At 42.5% G+C, this 25,596-nt stretch overlaps 1 protein-coding gene across 1 annotated transcript in view; it reads left to right on the top strand.

The window, feature by feature from the left end:
- LOC126191042 (uncharacterized) overlaps positions 1–25,596 on the top strand; it is a 235,816-nt gene that overhangs the window by 143,351 nt on the left and 66,869 nt on the right. The window contains exon 2 of the mRNA XM_049931757.1: positions 19,189–19,420. Within this exon, the coding sequence (XP_049787714.1) occupies positions 19,192–19,420 (229 nt within the window). The 5' untranslated portion in view covers positions 19,189–19,191. The remainder of the gene's footprint in view (positions 1–19,188; positions 19,421–25,596) is intronic.

Consider the following 25,596-nt stretch of genomic DNA (forward strand, 5'->3'; position numbering starts at 1 on the left):
GTATGAAAAAAACTGACAACAAGAAGGAACAGGGTGACAGAAATTGGGTAAGACATCAAATAATAATTCCCATTGTACTACACGGAGCAGTGGAGGGCAAAAACTGAAGGGGAAGACGTAGAATCGAATATATCTTAAGACATCAAGGAATAATTCCCATTGTACTACACGGAGCAGTGGAGGGCAGAAACTGAAGGGGAAGACGTAGAATCGAATATATCTTAAGACATCAAGGAGTAATTCCCATTGTACTATACGGAGCAGTGGAGGGCAGAAACTGAAGGGGAAGACGTAGAATCGAATATATCTAACAAATGATGAAGCTCGGTGCAAGCCCTACGCTGAAACAACGAAGTCGGCACAGAAGATAAATTCGTGGAAGGTCTCATGAAAGAAGTAAGAAGACTCAAGTCCCAATAAAAGAAAAGAGCTTGCCAACAGGACCTCCAGGAGAGATTATGAGCAACTTTGGAAAGACAAAGGATGTTGTTGGTGACTTGGAGGTGGCCTTGAAGCGTTCGTGGTATCTCAGTCAAAGAAACACTCTCTGTGCAAGGGTCGAGACGTCAAATTTCGGTCCGACACAATGTTTTGCTCTTTAAAAAGTATTGCCACTCACGGATATTTCATAAACCGTTAGACTGAAATACACTGTTATGGAACATTCCCCAACCTCAAAATTTATACCCCAAATGTTTAGTAATACAACAAACAAGCTTTTAACAATATCTACGGGGATGATTTCATCACATCCAAGATTCTTTGCTCCTGACAACATTTCCAGATTCAGAAGTGTGCGTAAATATACATTCAACAACATGCTCGTGAACTGACAGCTTCTGAGTTCCAATAAAGCCATGCACATTCCGGATTAAATTAAATATATTGAATCCTGGTGTCCAGTTCGTATTTGTGAAGTTAACGTATTTCGGGATGGAACTTCACATATTCATCCACACAGATACTGCATTTGAAAAACTTCTTGCACCTGATGGCAATGAATTAGCAACAATCGAAAGTGGTAGCAATAATGACGATTTTAGTGTTAGGTGAGGCTGGTACATCATGACTTTCAACATATGCTGTAAGCAGACACCACACAATTTTCGTTTAGATTATGTCGTGCAACACTTACGGATTCACAAATGGAACGAAGTTCTTGCATTCCTAATGCATATGAATGCTTGTTAATTAACAGTTTGCAGTTTTATTCTTGAAAATGAAAGAAAAGTCATCTACCTATATTCCACATTATGTTTATAGGTGATAAAAATATGCAATGTCTGCTATAAGGAAATTTCAGGTATTTTACAAATACAAATAAAAGAAGATTGATATTCTGTGACTGAACCCGTCTCTTGTGTTTCCTACAAATCGTTGCATAATTTTTCCACACTAGTGGGCTTCTAGAAAGAATTGGTTTTGTGGCTCGTAGCGGTTTCAGTCTAGAAAATATTAATTTATTAATGCATTGAACAGCGAACACACATCAATGCCATGAGAACCATGGAAAGATGTATACAGGAGAGCGTACAAATCATGTAACGCATCAAAGACAATAATTCAGTCAGGCACAGTTTGTAATTTAAACATTCCCGCTAGAATGAATGCCGGCTCAAACTTATAATCTAAAGTGGTCAATTGCCTGATAATACCGTGACTCTACTGGTCGATGTATCAGAGTCAAATAACTCTTTAGAGCTATAAGAAACCTACTCTTACCTCTTCAGTGGTTTAGGTATTCTGGAAGAACGTCTCATTTTATCCCACGTTTCCTTAGTGTTTGCAATATTCTGGACATGCATGAAAGTCGACGGATGTACGGATGAAATCATCTTTGCTCTTGCGGTGCATATGTTCATTTCATCTGCAATTTCTCCCGAGATGCATCTTCACAATTGTTCGCGTTGTAGGAATGTCTTTACCCCTAACTGCGTCATGCTACAGTTACCCCCTCTCAAAACTTTATCTGTCGGTGGCAACGAGCTGGCATTGGGTAAGCCATAACATTCGCGTTTACTTTAGAATCGCGAAATTAAATTCCGCTGGCTTTAATTAATGCATGCCGACGAACCCTCTCCATGTTCGCCTCCCCCCTTTGTCTGTCAGTCTCTACCTCCTCCCTTTCTCTGTCCATCTCCTTTTCTTCCCTTTCCGTCCATTTCCTTCTTCCGCTCTCTCTATCCATCTCCTCCTCTTCCCATTTTGTCCAATTCTCCTCCCCTTGTCTCTGTTCATCTCCTCCTCAAACTTGTCTGTGTCCGTTTCCTTTTTCCCCTTTTCTGTCTGTCCATCTCGTCCTACCCCTTTCGCTCTCCACTTTATAACCCATACCCCAATAGAAGGTGGCTCGTTCTTAGCCCCACATTTCTTTCCAGATGGTATGTAGTATGTGCACCAAGTTTCGTTGAAATCGATCTAGTGATTTAAGATCAGTTTCTTATCTGTGGTTTTGCCCGTGTACGCACATTTCATACATATTTCACTCGTATTTAGTATGCTTCATATGTCTTTGTACATATTGTTCACCTGTATCTGTAGCGAATTCCGCGCTGCAGTTTTCTTGCGGCTCAGTGGTATGACGTCATATCTTCTGAATTACGTGTCGTATAATGATATAATTTTGTAGGTACATTCATCGGCACATTTGGATTCTCCCTGTGAAGTATGTACGAACAGATTCAGTAGCAGAGAAGTATTAAATTTAAACGTCAAGCAAGATGCGGCAGTTTTTCACGCACCTCAGTGTTTATGACGTCTTCTTTATTGAACTATGTGTTCTACATTGATATAATTTTGCAGGTACATTCAGTAGTATATGTGAATACTGTCTGAAAAAAGTATCGTGAAAATAGTTAATAGCAAAGAAGAAATAAATTAAAACGTCTTGCCTGATACGGCAGTTTTACTGCATGAACAGCGAAAATGTAGAAAGCGATAAACTTTTTTTCCGTTTCCTCATTTTGAGGGGGTTTCCAGCGAGGAAGTTTCGTAAACGTATGAAATTATGTGTCAAGCTTCTCAAACACTGGAAGAATAAAATCTGGGTACACTTCTTTTTCAGCTCCACCCCGAAATCTTTGATAGGTATGTTGTTTTTATCTCGACAGAGATTTTTTTCAGACAGTAACTGATATATGTATCAAGTTGGGGTGAAGTCGGTTCAATGGTTTAGGAGGAAATATGGAACATATATACATACAAAAATACATACAGTGTTTGTAATGTGTTTGGATGTGGATTTGCACGGTGAATGCACATAAAGCGAACATTTGAAACGTAGAGCAGACCAGACATAGCAATGCATGTACATTGTCAAAGATAAAAATGCAGTTACGCATAAATTCTAGTTTGCAACAGGTTTAAAACACGCGTTCGTTTTAAATCAAGTCCTTATGAAGCAGATTTCTGTTTCGCGACGTTATTACGTCTGCTAGAAGAGACGAAAGCGTTGACGTCTTAGCAGTGAGGTTACATGAAAGAGAACAGGGAAATTTCCATCGGAATACAGAGCGTAGTGCCATAATTAGCGCCAGCGCCAGAGGACCTGGAATGTCAGAGGTCGCGCTACTCGCGAGATTGCAACACCCCTCACCCCTTTCCGTTCCGCCCCCCCCCCCCCCCCCCCCGCTTCCAGCCACACCACGCGCTCCGCCACGCCCACTTCCTGTGCCAGGCTGCTTCAGTGCCACAGAGAACCGATAGTTCAATCCCAGGCACGCACCAATGCACGCGTGTATTAAGTCACAGGCGATTTGTAGCCCATCCTCGATGTTATTCACTCTGTGTATTGACCAAGCAGTGAAGGAAACCTTGGAGAAATTTGGTAAGAGAGCTGAAGTTCAAGGAGAAGAAATTAAAAAAAAAATCAAGTTTGCTGATGACATTCTAATTATCTTAGAAACAGCAAAGGACTCAAAATACAGTTGAATATAATGAATAGCGTCTTGAAAAGAGTTTATAAGACGAACATCAACAAAAGTACTCTGAGGCGATAAAAGTCAAGGGATACCTCTTAATATCTTGTTGGACTTCCCTTTGCTCGGTGTCATCAGCACCTCGGCGTGGCATCGACTTAACAAGTCGGAAGTTCCCTGAGGAATATTGAGCCATGCTGCCTCGGTAGCCGCCCATTATCCTGGAAGTGTTGCCAGTGAAGGATTTGTACACGAACTGAACTCTCGATTATATCCTATAAATGTTCTATGGTATTCATATCTGGCGATATGGGTGGCTAAATCAGCCGCTGGGTAAGTCCAGACTGTTGAAAATAATCGCGAACAACTGTGGCCCGGTGGCATGGTGCATTACATCCAAAAAAATTCCAACATTGTTTGGGAACGTGAAATCCATGAATGCTTGCAAATGGTCTCCAAATACCCGAACACATAAAATGGTGCAGATGGTTCTGAGCACTATGGGACTTAACATCTGAGGTCATCAGTCCCCTAGAACTTAAAACTACTTAAACCCAACTAACCTAAGGACATCACACACATCTGTGCCCGAGGCAGGATTCGAACCTGCGACCGTAGCGGTCGCGCGGTTCCAGACTGTAGCGCCTAGCACCGCTCGGCTACTCCGGCCGGCACCCGAACACAACCAAGCCCAGTCAACGATCGGTACAGTTGGAACAAAGGACCCAGTCCATTCCGTGGAAAGACAGCCCACACTTTGATGGAGCAGCTTGCACAGTGCCTTATTGACTACTTGGGTCCATGGGTTCGTGGGATCAGCTCTTACCAACTGCAATGCGCTCTCATCTGACCAGGCTACAGCTTTCCGGTCACCTATGGTCCAGTCGATACGGCCACGAGCTCAGGAGAAGCGCTGCAAAGCCACTTGTGCAGGTCGACTGCTACCACAGCCCATTGACGCCAAATTTCACCGTACTGTCATAACTTCGTCGTACGTCCCACATTGATTTCTGTGATTTTTCACGCTATGTTGCTTGTCTGTAAGCACTGACAACTCTACACAAACGTCGTTGCTCTCGGTCGTTAAGTGTAGGCCGTCGACCACTGTGTTGCCCGTAGTGAGAAGTAATGCCTGAAATTTGGTATTTTCGGCACACTCTTGACACTGTAGATCTCGGAATACTGAATTCCCTAACGATTTCCGAAATGGAAAGTCCCATGCCTCTAACTCCAACTACGATTCTGTTCTCAAAGTCTGTTGATTCCCGTCTTGCGGCCATAATCACATTGGAAATCTTTTCACGTGAATCACGTGAGTAAAAATGCCAGCTCCGCCAATGCACTACCCTTTTATACCGCCGTCTAGATATGTGCATGTCGCTATCCCAGTGTAAAATAAATTCTATGGAATGTAGTTACATTAAATCATGCGATGCTGAAGGAGTTAGATTAAGGAATGAGACGCTAGAAGCAGTAAATGAGATTTCTTACATGGCCAGTAAAATAACTGAACATGGTAGAGCTAAAAAGGATATAAAATACAGACTAGTAAGAGCAAGAAAAGAATTTCCGAAAAAGAAAGAATGTTAACATCTAACGCAAATTTAAGTGTTAGGGAATCTTTCCTGAAGATATTTGTCTGAAAAGTAGCCTTACACGGAAGTGAAACGTGGAGTATAGACAGTTCAGACAAGAAAAGAAGCTTTTGAAATGTTGATGTGACGAAAAATCCTGAAAATAACCACGGCAGATTCAATAACCAACGAGGAGGCGGTAAATCGAACTGAGGAAAACAGAAATGTACTGCACAGCTCGACTAAAAGAAGCGATAATGTGATAGGGCACATCCTGAGATAGAGGAGACAGAAATGCTAGAAAGAGACCAATGCATAAATACAGTAAGCAGTTTCAAGTGGATATAGGTCGGAGCAGCTATTCAGAGATGAAGAGGCTTACACAGTATAGAGTTGCATGGAGAGCTGTGTCAAACCATTCTTCAGAGTGAAGACCACAGAAATATCGTCATTATATCCTCAAGAGCATAAAGAACTTTTCAAAATATGGATTGTTTCATTTCAGAAAGCATCTCTACCTTCCCACTCAAAGACAGAAAGAAGAACTAAGAAAATCGGTGTTCACTGATGTATAAGAGACCTTCAGATGAGCCAGCCGACATGTTGTCAAGGTTGTTTTGACTACGCTGCAGAGGTTTCGCTGGGAAGCCCTTACACATCCTACACACAGTCCCAGTCTCCATATTTCCATGTTTTGGAGTCCTGAAGAAAGACATTCGTGGCTATCGACTAGTTTTGGACGAGGAAGCACGCATGGGTACACCATGGTTCCGTAATTAACCGTAAACATTTTTCCATGAAGGCAAAGACCGTCTTATCTCAGAGTAGGATAAATGCATTAACAGTTATAGTGATTACTTTTGAAATAATAAACAGGTTACTTATATTTTTCCATCTGTCTCATTTTCATTTGACTGCCCCTTACAACTTGTGAGCGTAGAGACTATGTTCGAAACGATAATTTTGTTTCAGGGGGGAAAAATGGTGGCAAACATGGAGATGGTCAGTACAACATACAAATAAACATAGAAAGATAGAATTGTATTTTTTAGTATTAGAAGATGGAAAATGGCTGTTGTAATAATGGTATCTGAAGAAGGCTAGATACATAATATGAACATTTATGTGAGTGACAAGATGAAGTTGAGGACTAGTGAACAAAATATAAGTAACTAAATTTTTCATTGCGCAAATAATTCGAAATGCAAGTTCAAACACTGATTTTAGGACGTCTAGAGTCATGCGACTTAATTGCTCCGAACAGCGTATCACGTACGTCAACACTGTCTGCAAAAGAGGTCACATGTTGAAGTTCCACTACACAATGTAAATTACAAGAACGTATACAAAAAGTTATAAAATTAGATAATTAGTATTTTTTGTCATGCTGGCCGGTGTGGCCGAGCGGTTCTAGGCGCTTCCGTCTAGAACGACGCGACCACTACGGTCGCAGGTTCGAATCCTGCCTCGGCCATGGTTGTGTGTGATGTCCTTAGGTTAGTTAGGTTTAAGCAGTTCTAAGTTCTAGGGGACTGATGACCTCAGATGTTAAGTCCCATAGTGCTCATAGCCATTTGAACCATTTTTTTTTGGTCATATTATTTACGTAAGTTACTTGCAGGGAAATTTCACTTACTGAAATTCTGTTATAAAATTGTTCTTATCTGTTAACTTCCTAAATTGTTGTCTTTGCTTCTGTCCAGCTACCTCAAATTCATCTTCAATGCCACATATATTTATGACTCAATAATTCATGCGATTTCTTGTCACTGGTGTGAGCTAGTGTCTTATTCGTTCTTCAGAGAACTGATCTTATTGTTAATGTACTTTCGTGTTCGTTACAGTCATTACTGGCTTTTTAAAGCAAAGCTACATGTGCTGGACTACTTGGTACGTGACAGCATTGAAAAGCACAAAATACACCATCAGCTCAAGATAATGGGAGACCTCTACGTAATGTGGAATTGATTATTAGACACCTACTGGCGGACATTAATATGGGTTGTGCCCACCGTTCGCCTTCATGACGGCTTCAACTTTGCTGGGAACGCTGTAAATTAGGTATGTGATTGCCTCTGGAGGAATGGCAGCCCATTCCACGTGTCGTAGAGGTTGTTCAGGAATCAAGGTGCGGTGAACAGGGTTCTTACACATTTTTCTCTTCTTCAAAACGTTCTCGAGAATGTCTTGACGCTTGATTTAGAGACGTTGCCCCATTGCGATTTGAGGTATACGGACTTTGACATAGCACGGTCACACGTCCAATACAAGACACTGCGTGCTTACAAGTGAATGGTCGAATGCACATCTGTTTCCAGAATGAATTTTCACTCTGCAATGGAGTGAGGGCTGATTTGAATTGTTTGGCAGATTAAAAGTGTTTGCTGGACCGGGACTCGAAGCCGGGACCTTTACCTTCCTCGTGCAAGTGCTCTACCAACAGAGCTAACCGAACACGACTCACGTCAAGCGCTGTGGCTAAGTTCTGTCTCCTCAACATTCTTTCACCCAGGAGTCCTAGTCCTGCAAGCTAAGGAGAACAACTTGTGAAGTTTGGAAGGTAGAAGATGAGGTACTAGCTGAAGTGAAGCTGCAAGTGCTCTACCAACAGAGCTAACCGAACACGACTCACGTCAAGCGCTGTGGCCAAGTTCTGTCTCCTCAACATTCTTTCACCCAGGAGTCCTAGTCCTGCAAGCTAAGGAGAACAACTTGTGAAGTTTGGAAGGTAGAAGATGAGGTACTAGCTGAAGTGAAGCTGTGAGTTGCGGTCGTGTGTCGTTCTCGAGTATCTCCGTTGACAGAGCACTTGCTCACGAAAGGCGAAGGTCCGAGGTGCAAGTCCCGGTCCGACACACAGTTTTAAACTTCCCAGAAGTTTTACACGTCTGTTGTTTACAGTTGTTAGTTCAAGCTGCCAACGTAATTACTAGATTGACGTCGCTTACATGTCAGAAAAAAATCTTCTATCTCTAGAACTGAACCAGGTACCTGGACTTTAAGTACCAGTGCTGCTCTGTAGTTTGATGATCTCGAGCTGGCAACTTTTTTTAAATATAAATATGTTGGTAGTAATTCAAGTACAGGATTCGGCAGCATGCAACTGACAGACTGCAGCTTCCTTATCTGGGAGTTATCAGTTTTTACAATCACTAGACCTAATCTGGGTCATCTCTTGCAACACAGCTGCATCAGAGTTAGCTCTGGGCCCCTTCCTGACATAAAGCTGTTACTGAAAACCATTACAGAGTTTAATAGAACAAGAGAGTAAGTTAATTTCCACGCAGGTTAATGATGTTAATGAATTTGGTCCTAGTTTAGTTGCCTAGCCGTGCATATTGAAAACAGCTTGATATCAAATGAGCCTAAGAAGCGGGCAAAAATACCTCTACTTTCTTCCTTGAAATGAAACTACGTAATTTGCATCTTACAAGGGGAGACCAGGTCGTTGGAATCACAGACTTACTGTACACTTTGTACACCTTTAGTGGGCCATTAAAACGACATAATGTGCAAGTAATAAGGTGCACTACTCTAGCAATTCCGAGAAAATCATAAGAGAAGCTTTACGAGTCTGTTTAATAATTGATGGATCTGGGCGTAACTTTAGAACTTCGTAAGACACACGTGTATGAGGCGACAGTTCGACTCCCGCTCAAACCTCCATTTTTGTAGTACAAGAAGCACAAATGTAAATTTTGTGATATTCAAACAATTTGCACTTACATATTCGTTCTTCCTACATTATCAACGTCTTACCGTTGCACGCGGTAACCGCCAAATGAGGCCTGCCTCTGTGTCTGCTTCTCGAAGCGTCGAGGTGCAAAGTAGTTCCGGGTACCTTACCAGACGGCATGTATAAGGGATTTTTCTCGAATCACGACAGGCATGCATTTGCACGAAAACTCTGTGTGTTTTTTTTCTTTTACTTGTAGACAATTATAAATATGTTTGTTCTAATAATTAAATTTAATTAAAATTAGTAAGCAGTCAAATACCATGAAATTCACTAAAACAACATGTAAATACACGTAGTTTCTTTAATTATATTATCTCTCAAATGTCATATAAATTAGATAATACGATCAGTGTTGAAATAAATATAGATTAAAAGTTAATTGCGATCGGTAGTCGAACCGTTGCTTCGTGCTCGTCCGTGTTACAACAGTCGAACGCTAACCACTTTTTTTTATCTCATTTTGTTCGATATTGGTCGTTGTATTTGTTGCGGGCAGACGTCCCATGACGCTTCTTCAAGTTTATCGTTGATCCATTCATTCACTTTTTTATTACAGAGGGTAGCTAACACTCTGACCGATCACAACACGTTGAGTTACCGTGCCGGACCCCTTGACCACCATGAACTCTAACGTTTGCCACTTACGCACAGATACATCCGCTACATAATAGACTCATAAGACTTCTCTCGCGATTTTCTCGGAATTGACCGGGTAGTGCACCTTACTACTTGCACATTATGTTGTTTTAATGACCTACTAAAGGTGTAGAAAGTCGGAAGTAAATCTGCGGACCCCGCGTCGTGACCTCCCCTTGTTAGTGAGCGTACACAAGCGCAATGGACAAAAATTTGTGTGCCGGCCGCGGTGGTCTAGCGGTTCTGGCGCTGCAGTCGGGAACCGCGGGACTGCTACGGTCGCAGGTTCGAATCCTGCCTCGGGCATGGGTGTGTGTGATGTCCTTAGGTTATTTAGGTTTAAGTAGTTCTAAGTTCTAGGGGACTAATGACCTAAGATGTTGAGTCCCATAGTGCTCAGAGCCACAGAAATTTGTGTACCCCAGGGGGCATGTCACAAAAATTGTGAACACCCCCTTTACCCTTGATAATGTCACCAATTCGGCGAGGAAGAGAGTCCACTACGTTCTTCATGAAACCGGTATTGGGGAGTAGAACTTGTAGAGATACTAAATTACAGAGGTGTTCATTGCTATGATCCGCCCAATGTTCCTAAAAGTCCCAGACATTTTCTTTGGAATTAAGATCGGCTGATTTAGCGGGACAGTCTAGAAGCGTTAGGTACAGTTCATAATCTGTCTCGTTCACCTTGTGTAATATGGAGAACATTATCGCCTTCACTCAGTGCCAAAATGTGGTGAATGTCTTCGACAGTATATCCAGCGAGGCAAGTGGCTGATTTCGCCACACACTGCTTCCTATTTTACCGGCAATAGAGCAGATCCTGTCCTCAAATAATTCACATAACGAGCCTGTACATCCAGCGTGCAGTCGTGGTTCGTGGCTAAAGATTCCTTCCCTGCGACGTAGAATTTCCTGCAGGACGTACAGCAGTCCGCCTCCGGCCAGTTCTCGATTGGATATTCTGAAGGGAATTGTTTCATATGGATGTTTGAGAACTAGACAGAAAAAAATGTTCATATGTGTGTGAAATCTTAGGTAATCAGTACCTAAGCTTACACACTACTTAACCTAAATTATCCTAAGGACAAACACACACACCCATGCGCGAGGGAGGACTCGAACCCCTGCCGGGATTAGCGGCACAGTCCATGAGTGCAGCGCCTTAGACCACTCGACTAATCCCGCGCGGCGAACTAGACAGATTACTGCAGCATTGCACCTACTTTTTACTGACACTGAAGTTTATTTAGGAAGTTTTGCGTTTCGGTGTGGTGACGCCAACAACCATAATATATTACGAGGTCTTGCTGAAAAGTAGTACCTCCGAAATTTTATGTGAAAACTCCCAAAGCTTTTTAGACAAACAAATGTTATTAAAATTATTCTTCTTTACTCTTCATGTCTGCATATTTATTTCTCAACGTAGTCAGCCTGGCGACGAGCACATTTCTTCCAACTAGAGACCAGTTAGTTGATACCGTCAGTCACCGTCAAACTACGGCCAGAATAAAGTAATTGTGCGGTTATTTTATAATAACAGCACCTAACAGCCGAATCCAATACCTTAAACTTACGTTATGAGCTTCTAAAGATTATAGTTTTCCTCCTCAGTAACAAACAAAAATACCTACGGAGACAGTAACATTTTAAGATGTGCTTAATTTTAACGGACGTCGCTAAATTCGACCGCGAGCTAAGTCAACTTCGCTACTTACTGCATGGAGGCGGGAATGCGCATTGCACAGATTTTCCAATGCGGTACTTATTTGTGGTAAGGAACTTTAAATTAATTACGGCTGTTGTAATGCAACGCAGTGATTTGAAGGAGACTGGCGCTTAAACCATTTAAAAAACTGTTGTGATGGTGTCTCATATTCAGTTTTTTTCTTGAGTCATCAGTCTTGCGAATAGTTTGATGCGATCCATCACTAATTCCTCTCCTGTACCAACCATTTCATCTCAGATGATTATTTGTTGTATATATTCCAATCTCTGGCTTCCTCTGTAGTTTATTCAATAGTGCATTTGATTGCAGTATAAATGCTATTACGAATCAAAGTGCTTTGCACATATAGTAAAACAAACAACTCTTAACCACATAACTGTAGTGTCACAACTGTCAGATCGCTGAGGTTGCCAGCAATCTGAAAGAGATCACAGTCGATAAGAAGTGTCCCGATTGGTGCCGACCTGTAACAATCAGTCGTCTTATTGTGCCCTTGCCGTAGCTAATCGTTTGAGGGCTCATAATATATTTATTTATGTACTTTACCAATTAATAATAAGTTCGGTAGATATACCGCCCGAGATGTCGCCCCACAGAGCAGTATTGGCTCTCGAGCAAAGAAGTTTGACGACCACTGCGTGTACACTGTTTGACTTTGTTGACGAAGCCACAACGTCAACGCTTCATCACTATCAAAGTGAAGACCTCAAGGCGTTCTTTAAGTTTTGGAAGCAGATGAAGTCGGATGGGGCCAAGTCGGGATTATATCGAGGGTGATCGATGACAGTGAACCCAAGGCGTCGGATTGTTGCAGATGTCGCAGCGTTCGTGTCTGGTCTGATGTTATGCTGAAGGAGAGAGTGCTCTATGTGTAGACGAATTCTTCGAATTCGAAACTCGAGTGCAGCACACTGTTTCTCATGCACCGACATAATTACGTTACACACCGCCATGTTAAACACTACAATTTGGAATCCTCCAGCAGCAGAAGGCTGACATGAAGAATAAAGGTGCAGAATGTTAATTACTTAAAATTTAAAGACTTAGGAGATTTCACATAAAAAATTTGAAGGCGTTACTTTCCAACATGCTCTCGTACATGAAATATGAACAAAAGAAAATAATTACGCGAGTTAGATGCCATTATTCTTAGCTATTATTCATAAATACCGTACGCTGCTTTCTGGCTCTTTTTTTTATGCTAAAGTTCTCGTAAACTTACTTCGAAGCCAAGCAACTACGACATGACAAAACTGTGAAAGATACTATGAAGCTTTTCTCATTTCATCAATGACATTTATATTTAAATATGTGTCTTTTAATAGCATTACAGTATTTTTGTAAGTTATGACTGTCCAGAATTCCGTTTAACTTATTAAAAAAATGACTACACTACCATACTGTTACGTCATTGGTACAAACAGAAAACGGTGAAATACTTGGAAATATCGATCTCTGCTATTCCATTCCACTAAATTTTGAAGTGCTCGTCATTACTAACTGTGGTATTTTCATGTCTGGTTTTGAACCAAGTTTTTTGTGGCGCAAATGTATGATCCTCCACTATAGGTGTCAAAAAATGGTTCAAATGGCTCTGAGCACTATGCGACTTAACTTCTGAGGTCATCTGTCGCCTAGAACTTAGAACTATAGGTGTCGCGTAACAACGACTTGCGCTACCTTATGTAGGGATACTGTCTCTCCATTCCTACATTCCTACATTAATGTCGTTATCTTCATTAAATTCCTCCGTGGTTTCTCAGAACAACGTTTGGTTTAGCCCGAGAGTCTTCCTTTGAACGAACGATGGTTCATTTATTGGTCCATTCTCGCATTCTGTCTATCGTGAGCTTTTCATCGAAGGGGTATTAAACCCTAACTTCCTGTCACTGCACTGATAACTACTTCGTAGGTTGCCAATAGCACAAGATTTTGGTATAAAACAGTTGTTTCAAATCAAATGGCTCTGAGCACTATGGGACTTAACTTCTAAGGTCATCAGTCCCCTAGAACTTAGAACTACTTAAACCTAACTAACCTAAGCACATCACACACATCCATGTCCGAGGCAGGCTTCGAACCAGCGACAGTAGCGGTCGCTCGGTTCCAGACTGTAGCGCCTAGAACCGCTCGGCCACCCCGGCCGGCAACAGTTGTTTACATTTTCGTTAAGACCATGATAAATAAAAGACCATAATAAATATGTGCTAGCCCTGTTTTTAATCATTTATTTATTAATAACAGCATTGTTGAATAATTTTTGCAGCCAGAGGTGTGTCAAACGAGAAAAAGTTGCTTTACAAGTACTAAAAATGTTAATTACGTTTTTCGTACCAGTAATAGACTCCTTAAGCGGTGAAAAATATCGACATACTTTGTAGTAAAGAGTTAATATCATAGAGCTGATTTCTGATTTCTGTGATCGTATGGCCACAAATTTACTCGACATGTGCTACACAAATTCGCTGGTGTGAGAGCGTGCTACCAGTCAATTCGTTGAATAAATACAAAATTTGAACAAATTTCACCTGCACACTACGTATGCGCTTTGTTCAAATGGTTCAAATGGCTCTGAGCTCTGTGGGACTTAACTTCTGAGGTCATCAGTCCCCTAGAACTTAGAACTACTTAAACCTAACTAAGGACATCACACAAATCTATGCCCGAAGCAGTATTCGAACCTGCGACCGTAGCGGTCACGCGGCTCCAGACTGTAGCGCCTAGAACCGCTCGGCCACGCCGGCCGGCTATGCGCTTTGTTAAAGTAGTTCAAATACGAACCATAGTTCTAATGCATACGGTAAGGAGAATGAGTAGTAATGTATACGAATAATATTGACGACGGCTGAAGTAGGGAGAATATAAAATGCAGCCTGGTTGTATTAGATTGGTGTACAAGTTCATATCGTCTGTGTTTTCCATGTTGACATTCCTGACGATATGGGTAAATTTATCGATTGCCATTTTTTATTCTTAGTTCACTGTTGCTATTTCAGTTTACGTATTATTAATTTGTCATTTGGAGATACTGCGTGGAACTGTCGACGCTAGAAAATGAATATTTTCGACATATTCTTTTGTTTGAGCTCAGTAGAGGGATGACAGCAATGGAGACAGCCAGACACATATCCGCAGTGTAGGGGGGTAATGTCATTGGACAGAGAATGGGATGAAAATGTTTTTCCCGTTTTAAGGAAGATCGTTTTCACATAAGTGACTCTCCACGTTCAGGAAGACCTTCGGTTTTTGACGAAGATCGTTTAAACGCATTAATCCGCAATGACCCATGTTAGTGTACTTCAGAACTAGTAAATGTGATGAAATGTGATCTTTCCAACGTAATGCGTCATTTTCATGCAGTGGGGATGGTTCAAAAATCGGGTGTATGGGTGTCGCGTGCTCAAAGCCAAAATAACAAAAATCAACATTGTGACGAGAAACGGTGGCTTCATGCTAATGTAAGGAAAGGAAAGGAGTGGCTGAGACTAAACAAAACAGCAGTTCTCTGTATAAAGACCTGCACGTCTCCACAAAAGATAATGTTATGCATCTGGTGAAACAGCCATGTTCGGAGCGTATTTTCATCCGGAAAGGAAGTTCCTTGAAGGTTGTTCGGTAGAGAGACTATGAACGCGGAATGGTAGTTGGAGCATGACACATGGGGCATCCCATTTCGGAAATAGTTAGGGAATTCAATATTCCTAGATCTACACCGTGATGAGAGAGCGGAAAGAGTGAAAATCTGGCGGCGCAAGATCAAGTGAATAAGGTGGGTGCGGAGTGACTTCCCAACCCCACCTGTATAGTGTTTTTGTCAATCTAGCAGAATGCGGGCGGCGTTATCTTGGACCAGCGTCACTTCACGCAGCCTTTCTGGCCGTTGTTCTTGAACTGCGTCTGCAACACGTCTCAGTTGTTAACAATAAATGTCAGCTGTGATGGTTACACCTTGGGGAAGCAATTCGAAGTACGCCCTGCCATTGCTGTTCCACAATTTGTATAATAGCGTGCTACGAATTGCTTGCTCGAGGTGTAACCCTCATTGCTGACATTTATTGTCAACTGAGACGTGTTGCAGAAAGGATGCGTGAAGTGACGCTACTCCAAGTTAACGCCTCCCGCATTCTGCTAGACTGACAAAAATCTCAATATAGGTGTTGCGTTGGGAAGTCAATCCCCACCCATCATATTCACTTGATCGTGCGCCCTCAGGTTTTCACTCTTTCCGTTCTCTGTCGAACAACCTTCAAGGAACTTCCTTTCCGGATGAAAATACGAACATGGATCGACGAGTTCTTCGTCTCAAAACCAAGTGATTTCAAAAGTCGCGGAATCGAAAAGTTACCCCAGCGTTGGCAAACTGTTGGAAATAGCGAGAGATAATATATTATCGATGACTAACACTTCTGTTACGTGTATCTATTGTGTTTATTAACCTTATGGAAAAACGCTATGAACTTATGAAGCAACCCACCAGCAAGAGATACGTTTCCGAAAAAAGAGAAATTTTTAATATGTACTATAAACTGAAGTGTTAGGAATTCACAGCTTAAGGTTTTTTCAATGGATTGTGGTCTTGTGCTGCAGTGAAACGTGGACCATAAGCAGTTCGGTCGAGAAGAGAACGGAAACCTTTGAAATGTGGTGCTACAGAAGACTGTTGAAAATTAGCTGGGTACATCGAATAAGTATTGAGGAGGTACTGAATAAAATAGGGGAAAAAACAAATCTCTTGCAAATCTTGACTAAAAGAGGGAACTGGTAGATAGGATAAGATCCTGAAGCATCAAGGACTCGATAATTTGGTAATGGAGGGAAGTGTGGGGCATAAAAATTGTAGAGAGAGACAAAGGTTGATTACCGCAAACACGGTCAAATGGCTATAAATGAGACGAACAAAATTCATGGAATACCTTCTAACATTGCATCGGACCTCCTTTTGCTCGGCGACGTAGCCTGGACTCAACAAATCGATGGAAGTCCCCTGCAGAAATATTAAGCAATGGTGCATCTATAGCAATTCATAATTGCGAAAGTGTTGCCGGTGCAGGATTTTGTACGCAAACTGACCTCTCGATTAAGTCCCGTAAATGTGTCGCTGGCCGTTTTGGCCGAGCGGTTCTAGGCGCTTCAGTCCGGGACCGCGCTGCTGCTACGGTCGCAGGTTGGAATCCTGCCTCGGGCATGGATGTATGTGATGTCCTTAGATTAGTTAGGTTTAAGCAGTTCTAAGTCGAGGGGGCTGATCACCTAAGATATTAAGTCTCATAGTGCTTAGAGCCATTTGAACTTTTTGATTCGTGGCGGGTGATCTGGGTGTTTGGGAACATGAAATCCATGAATGACTGCAAATTGCCTCCAAGTAGCCAAACATAATCATTTACAGTCAATTACGGTTCAGTTGAAACAAAGGGCTCAATCCATTCTGTGTAAACACAGTCCGCGCTATTATGCAGCCGCCACCAGCTTGCGCAGTGCCTTGTTGACAACTTGAGTCCATGGATTCGTGGGCTCTGCACCACACTCGAATCCTACTATCAGCTCTTACAAACTGAAATCCGGATTCATCTAACTAGGCCACGGTTATCCAGTCTTCTAGCGTCCAACCGATATGGTCACGAGCCCAGGAGAGAAGCTACAAGCGATGTCTTGCTGTTAGCGATGGTACTCGCGTTGGTTGTCTGCTGCCATAGCCTATTAACGTAAGATTTCGCCGCACTGTCCTAACAGATACGTTAGTCGTCGTCCCACATTGATTTCTGTGGTTATTTCACGCAGTGTTGCTCGTCTGTTAGCACTGGCATCTCTACGCAAACCCTGCTGCTCGTGGTCGTTAAGTGAAGGCCGTTGGCCACTGCGTTGATCAAATGGTTCAAATGGCTCTGAGCACTATGGGACTTAACATCTGAGGTCATCAGTCCCCTAGAACTTAGAACTACTTAAACCTAAAACTAACCTAATGACATCACACACCTCCATGTCCGAGGGAAGATTCGAACCTGCGACCGCAGCGGTCGTCTGATTCGAGACTGAAGCGCCTACAACCGCTCAACCACAGCGGCCGGCCTGCGTTGACCGTGGTGAGAGGTAATGCTTGAAATCTGGTATTCTCGGCACACTCTTGACTCCGTAGATCGCGGAATATTGAATTCCCTAACGATTTCCGAAATGGGATGCCCCATGCGTCTAGCTCCAACTATCATTCCGCGCTCAAAGTCTCTTAATTCACGTCGTGCTGTCATAATCACGTCGTAAACCTTTTCCCATAAATCACCTGAGTACAAATGACAGCTCCGCTAATGCACTGTCCTTTTTGAACCCCGTGTACGCTATGCTACCGCCATCCCATGACTTCCGTCACACACTGGACTCGCATTCGGGAGGACGACGGTTCAATCCCGCGTCCGGCCATCCTGATTTAGGTTTTCCGTGATTTCCATAAATCGCTCCAGGCAAATGCCGGGGTGGTTCCTTTGAAAGGGCACGGCCGACTTCCTTCACCGTCCTTCCCTAATCAGATGAGACCGATGACTTCACTGTCTGGTCTCCTCCCCCAAACAACCCAACCCCAACCCCAACTTCCGTCACCTTACTGTATGTTGCAGTAGTTATTCGGAGATGAGGCTTGCACAGGGCATAGTAGAAGGGAGAGCTATGTCAAATGAGTCATCAGACTGAGGACCACAACTCAACAAGAATGAACAAAGGTTAAACACATGGTACCAGAAAATAAAATCGGAAGAATTTCAAAGGTAGATATATCGCTATATTGCTGCATTTAATAGCTCCAAATTCGATGTTTTTCGGTATCTTTACACTCTGGTGTATCAGGAAACTATTTGATAATGCTACTGATGCATAATTTATCAAAACAGAGACGCAGCAAACGATCAAACGAGCTAAAAGAACGTCCTGTTGACAGCGAGGTCATTAGAGACGGAGCACAAGCTGACAGTCCGAAAGAATGGGGAAGGAAATATGCCGTGACTTTTACGAAGGAGCCATCCGGGCATTTGCTTGAAGCGATTTAAGACGAATCACGGAAAACCCAAATGCAGTATAGAACCTCAAACCGAAAAAGACATCAGAGCTGCGACACTTGTTGCAAACAAGCTAAATTCCCTTGACTTTATCTCTCGAGAGCTTTAAGTCAAGTTCATTTCATTTATCGCATGCAAATTACTAAAATACCTTTGAAACGCGTGTACAAACTACACGGTGCTTTTGAACAGTATCTTCTGTAGCAGCGATGTAAGGACATTCAAAATTTGTAAGGCTCATAGGTAAAAATCTTGCGGCATACCGTAGTCACATACACAGAGGCATACCGACAATCCTTCTTTCCACGAACAATACGAGACTGGAATAGAAGGGAGAACCGATAGAGGTACTGAAGGTACCCTCCGCCACACACCGTCAGGTGGCTTGCGGAGTATGGATGTAGATGTAGATGTAGATGTAGTCAAATGACTTCTGGTATCAAGACATATTTCCAAGTACATGACAGAATATAGCAAAATTTTTTAAAGCAGCCAATTTTCAAAATAATTTAGTTCTAAATGAATCGTAACCAAACCTTGTTTGTTGCAACAGGTGATGCAGCTACGGTGGATCCTGTTGTTGCTGGTGCTGCCGGCGGCGGCGCTGGCGCAGGCGCGCGGCGACAGCCTGCAGACGGCGCTGGACGCGGTGACGCGCCGCCAGAGGGACCTGACGCTGCCCGCGCGGCCCTCCGGCTACTACGCGCTCAGCCAGTACCGCCACCAGGCGGCGCCCGCCACCGACGACGACATTGCTTTCCTCGACACCGGCAGAGACTTCACAGGTGCGGCAGGCCACCAGTTCTCCTTACGAGAAACCCCCGTAGACGTCTCACAAACGATTACTTTTCTACTAGACGTTAGTGTACAGATATCAAAACGAGAAAAGAACCTCACTCTAAGAAGCAACTACACAACAATAAACCTACTCCAGAATGAGATTTTCACTCTGCAGCGGAGTGTGCGCTGATATGAAACTTCCTGGCAGATTAAAACTGTGTGCCGGACCGAGACTCGAACTCGGGACATTTGCCTATCGCGGGCAAATGCTCTACCAACTAAGCTACCCAAGCACGACTCACGCGCCGTCCTCACAGCTTTACTTCTGCCAGTACATTGTCTCCTACCTTCCAAACTTAACTTTCTGGAAACATTCCCCAAGCTGTGGCTAAGCCATGTCTCCGCAATATCCTTTCTTTCAGGAGTGCTAGTTCTGCAAGGTTCGCAGGAGAGCTTCTGTAAAGTTTGGAAGGTAGGAGACGAGGTACTGGCAGAAGTAAAGCTGTGAGGACGGGGCGTGAGTCGTGCTTGGGTATCTCAGTTGGTAGCCGGCACGGTAGCTCAGCGTGTTCGGTCAGAGAGCCGGTTAGCCTCTGTAATAAAAAAACTGAGTGGTAGGATCAACCACCGAACTTGAACAGAATGTCTTGCGACGTCCGCAACGACCAAACACAACGATCACAAACGAACAAAAATGAAAAAAATAAGTTGGTAGAACACTTGCCCGCGAAAGGCAAAGGTCCCGAGTTCGAGTCTCGGTCGGGCACACAGTTTTAATCTGCCAGGAAGTTTCAATAAACCTACTGTTAGCAATGTCCTAAGAATTTTGTTTCAGGTTATCTGCCAAGTTCTCGGGTGAAAGCTACAGGTGTCCAAGCCTCTGTCAAGTGCATGGCAGGGGGTACTCCCTCCTCCCCTGTCCTATTGTTCTAGTTATGAAGGTTTCTTCCAATTCCATTCTCGTACGGAGCACGGAATTATTGCTTAAACGCCTCAGTTCACACTGTAATTATTAACCTAATCGTAGAGTGCGGACTTGTCGTGGACTGGCCACAAGGCCTGTCACCCGCCTCTCCCGTACATGACCCAACTTAGTGACATTAGGGAGAGTGCAATAATACTTTTTACGTCAGATTTGGGCTACTGACAAAATTACTTTTCTTTTGACATGCATCTCAGTTGATTAAATTGATGTTTGATTAAATTGTTGTTTCTTAGGTTGTCACAATTAAAGATTAATTATTCGTTATCAGACTAATTCTGTCCGACGGTTTGAGATCACCTTTGGCTGCTGTAAACAGAGGACTATGGGCTCGTGGGTTGTAGACGAATTTTCCAGGTCCTAATTTGATAAATTCTACAATATCACAGGATGCTGAATACTGGCAGAGGCTGTTGGTTTCAAATTCAGGCGAAGGCTATTTACCGCGGAAGGACAAGAGAGTGTCCGCCGTTTTCGTGGAACTTTCCGCCACTTCAGCTGTCCCAGCTGCTGGGCAGTGGCCTCTGACCGCCGCAGAGGAGCTAAACAGTAACCGCAGCGCTGGTTAGGTTAGCTATACGGCCCTCTTCTTGCCGGCGGAAGCTTGCTATGTCGAGGGCTCCTCGGCTACGAAAGTGACGAGAGAAGCCAAGATCACCACAGTTGCTATTAGTTGATAGATCTGAACGGAGGTGAATATTACGATGGTCGTGAGTTCAGGACCAGCCGTCATCTTGGCTTCGGTGAGCATGATTTGTGCAACGTTTGCTGCTACTCGCAAGGTTACAGATGGTTAAATTCATCTCCGAGTTCACATTCAGTTGCAAAAAAATGGCTCTGAGCACATGGGACTTAACTGCTGAGGTCATCAGTACCCTAGAACTTAGAACTACTTAAACTTAACTAACCTAAGTACATCACACACATCCATGGCCGAGGCAACATTCGAACCTGCGACCGTAGTGGTCGCGCAGTTCCAGACTGTAGCGCCTAGAACCGCTCGGCCACTCCGACCGGCATTCAGTTGCACTCGTAGCTATGTTTTCAGTCATCCAGTATGCAGTAGACCGGGAACTTTTTTAAAATCATACGGGAATAATTGTCTGAAGTGCCCAGTTCGGCTTCCGTTACCTTTCATACTACTGAAGAAAGTTGTCCGTGTTTCCTCACCACGCACTTTCTTGTTGTGCAAGAGCTGGATCATTTTAATTTAATACCTTTCATACGACTGCATGATTTATATTTTATATTCTCGTCCTGCAACAAGAAGCAGCAGGTCATGGCTTTCGTAAGTTTACGGTTATACTCGTGTGTCAGGCTACCTCGGCGTTTCATTACTTGATATTGGAGAAAGAAAACAGCAGCTCTTACCAGAACATACGCGTTTTTTCTTGTCAGCAACTTACATTTGTTGTCCTGTCTGTTATGATAACTAACCATCAACTGAATCCCTTCGAGAAGAGAATTAGTTCGGTGCGAGCCAGGTCGTGGCAGCAACTGAAAATGGCTCTGAGTACTATGGGACTTAACTTCTAAGGTCATCAGTCCCCTAGAACTTAGAACTACCTAAACCTAACTAACCTAAGGACAGTACACACGTCCATGCCCGAGGCAGGATTCGAACCTGCGACCGTAGCTGTCGTGTGGTTCCAGACTGTAGCGCCTAGAACCGCTCGGCCACTCCGGCCGGCGCAGCAACTGACAGTTGGGTGAATTACGAACCGCACTCTTTCAGGGAAACAGAGATATCGCCTGCATAAGTTATTATTTTGTCATTTCTCTTCAAATTAACCTTCATTAATGTTCACGCCATCGTCTACAGCAGCGAACGACCGCTACAACCTCTTAGTAGCCCCTAAGGAATCGATACCTAACGGTTTTAGCGTATTTCTACATTCCTAACTTACGTTTTTTCTTGAAACTTATTAACAAGAAGACCACACGGCAAAAGGATTTTTGTATTTTTTCATATTTAACCCACTTGAAGTTTAGAACTCAAATCCCAGTCTCCCAATGGAGCTCGATGCAACTCTCAAAAATTTTCCGAGGTCCTTTAATACCGTAAGCAAGATAAATTTTTCCATAGGTAGCACGGCACTGTGGCAGAATATTCGCCTGTAGTGTGGGGGGCTGGGTTCAGATGCCGGACGATGCAAATTTTTAAATGCTTTTCGAACATTTTCGTCATCCGTAAAATACATAAAGATGGCAAAAAAACTTAGGCTCTCGAGACTTTTTATGGCTGGACCGCTGGTTCCGCCTTGTTTCCGTTAATATTTTTTTCGTTTCTTTCCATTCAATTCGAAGACCTACATGATTTCAGTATAAAATTCATCGAAAAATGTGGTAATTAAGAGGTATATTCATTTTTATGAGAAATGCACCTCTTCTTATTTGTAATCGCTTATTGCACACAAAAATCCACATCCCATCGCAAATATAAATTCTTAGTTACCGATCTTATATAAAAGATTTTTGATAAAGATTACTTATGTTAAAAAAGAAATTACACAATCTTTATGTGTTTCAAGTTTCACGGACGTGCTTGTAGAACAAGCACCTTTGTATAAATATATATCACGACCAGGGATCGAACCTGGGTCACCTACAAGACAGCTGTGCATGCTACCAGAGCCAAGTGGCCGGTCAAAACAAGTCTCGCTTTTGGGTATTAAAGATGGTGGGAAAACTTTGAGAGCCGTATCGAACTCCTTTGGATGACTGATGTTTGAGTTCTGCAATTCAGGTACCATAAATATGAAAAAACACAAAAATCCAATTTCCGTATGATCTCCTTGTGAGTAGGCTCTCACAGGATAGCTTGCGTCTGTGTTCACGTGTTTGCCAAATCAGTTTTCTCAACACCTCTGTGAAGCTCCTCCAGCGGTCAACATTTGTGCTGCCCATATGTTCAGTACCCCTATTAGTTTTATTTAGTAAAGGTGCACATAGTAGACCAATGCTCTAAGAGGGGTCGCAAGATCGTATTGTAAGAGCTCTTCTTCATAGCCGGCCGCTGTGGTCGAGCGGCTCTAGGTGCTTCGGTCCGGAACCGCGCTGCTGCTACGGACGCATGTTCGAATCCTGCCTCGGGCATGGATGTGTGTGATACCCTTAGGTTAGTTACGTTTAAGTAGTTCTAAGTCTAGGGGACTGATGATCTCAGATGTTAAGTCCCATAGTGCTTGGAGCCATTGTTGCATATTCTTTATAGACTGATTGCATTTTCCTGTATGCTACCACTGAACTGAAACCGGGTACCTGCTTTACGCACGACTCAGATGCATATTTCATATCGCGACGAATTAGTACACCAAGATATTAAAATAAACTGAATAATTCCAGCTTGTGTCTCTTTCAATTTTTGTTTCGTGCCGTGACAAAGTTTTACACTTCCAAACGTATGAAGGCAGTTGCAAATTTCCCACCACTTTGAAATCATATCAGCATCTGAGTGGATATTTGCGCGGCTTTTTTGAGACAGTGCTTCATTAGAAGAAGTTGATTTCATGGCTATCCTGTGGGAAGGATCTGACGGATGGAATGAATAGTCTGATGAGCACACACTGTGGATTGAGAAAAAACCTAACACAAAAGAAATAAGGAGGAGCAGAAGTGGGATTAACGATAAACTTAACATCGAAATTGGTCACCACGAAGTAGGCAAAGGTAATAATTCTGTGACGAGGGATGAAAAATAATGCGAGGGTTGACTGAAAAGTAATGCCTCCACCTTCGTAACTCTTCAACAGCACTGGTATGTGGCAGGTACTGGCTTGTTCCGTAGCCTCTTCTCTACAGCTCCAATTGGCAGAAGCCTTAGCATTGATCGGTTTTGTTACAGTGCAAAGTATGGAACCCTGGGCAGACGGGAGAATAGCACAAGACTCAATTTCCAGTTTATTTAATATCGTTACGCACAAAATAGATTACACATTCCGGAATGCTTGTATCACTCTCTTTCTTGTATGTATAGGAGAAAATTAAGAAAATACAGGTTAGATAATTTATGTGAGGTGGATTTTATTACCTTCCCAACCATTACATGAAACTACAAGTATTTCATGTTTTCTACATTCTATCTACAAACATGATGACAGTCAAAGAGTTTAGTCATTCCTCTTACGAGCACACAATAATATTTTACACAAAGTCTGCATCATGTGATCCATGTTTAAGTCTAGGTTTATATGTAAATAACTTTGTAGGTAAACGAGGGCACCGGCAATTGATTAATAAAGAACAGAGATTTACTTTCTAAGGAGTTCACGTCGTTCCTAAAATGCTTGAAATTAGACATTTATAGTTAATGAGAACATGTCATTCAGCTAACATAGTTTATTGAGATTCTGCTAATGATAGCATGATATGGTTTTAAATACATTTCAGACGGTGATAATTGTAACTAAAAAAGATCTTCCTATAGTTTTCATGCTTAATAGATTTGATTCGAATTAAGTTTTTTGTTATTGGTTCATAAAAGTCTTAAAGCCAAAGTTTTTTGTTAATGGATCCTTAATGACGGAAGCAATGAGTGAAATTGTATTTTTATTAACTTGCAAACAGTCTCGCACTATACCTAATAACTGGTACAATGAATCTTTCTGTTCATAAAAGTATCCAATACCAATATATTGTTTTTATACAGAATTCACTTTTCATCGCATTTTCCTAATCATCTTCTTCAGTCCTTGAGTTTGCTTTATTATCTTAAACCTACGCAGTTATAGCTATACACACCCATAGGGTTTCAGTTGCCATCAGACCCCGATTTATTTTGTGTGTGTGTGTGTGTGTGTGTGTGTGGTCTTTGGAACACACTCAAGCGTGTTACCCAACACATTTCCACTTTACACTGTTGTACAACACAATTCTCATAAATTTACTTGTAGTGTGTTCATCACAAACAAACTAATTGTAAATGCTCAAAAAATGCACGTAATAACCTCAACTGATCTACCCAATGCCATCGAAATTGTAACCAAACAAAGTTAAGAGAAAAAACTATAGAAAATGTTTGTGTTGTGCGTTCAGCGGGACTTGAAATGGGGCACACATATAAGAAAGTTGCTGAAGAAACTCTTAACGGTGTGCTATGGTCTGAGGACATTAAAAGGTACAACAAGTAAACAAACAGCGGCTCAAGGATTATATGAACAGATCCATCCACTGCTTCGTTTTGGAATCATTTCATGTGGA

Source organism: Schistocerca cancellata, chromosome 1 (genome assembly GCF_023864275.1).
Source record: "Schistocerca cancellata isolate TAMUIC-IGC-003103 chromosome 1, iqSchCanc2.1, whole genome shotgun sequence".
Classification (NCBI taxonomy): domain Eukaryota; kingdom Metazoa; phylum Arthropoda; class Insecta; order Orthoptera; family Acrididae; genus Schistocerca; species Schistocerca cancellata.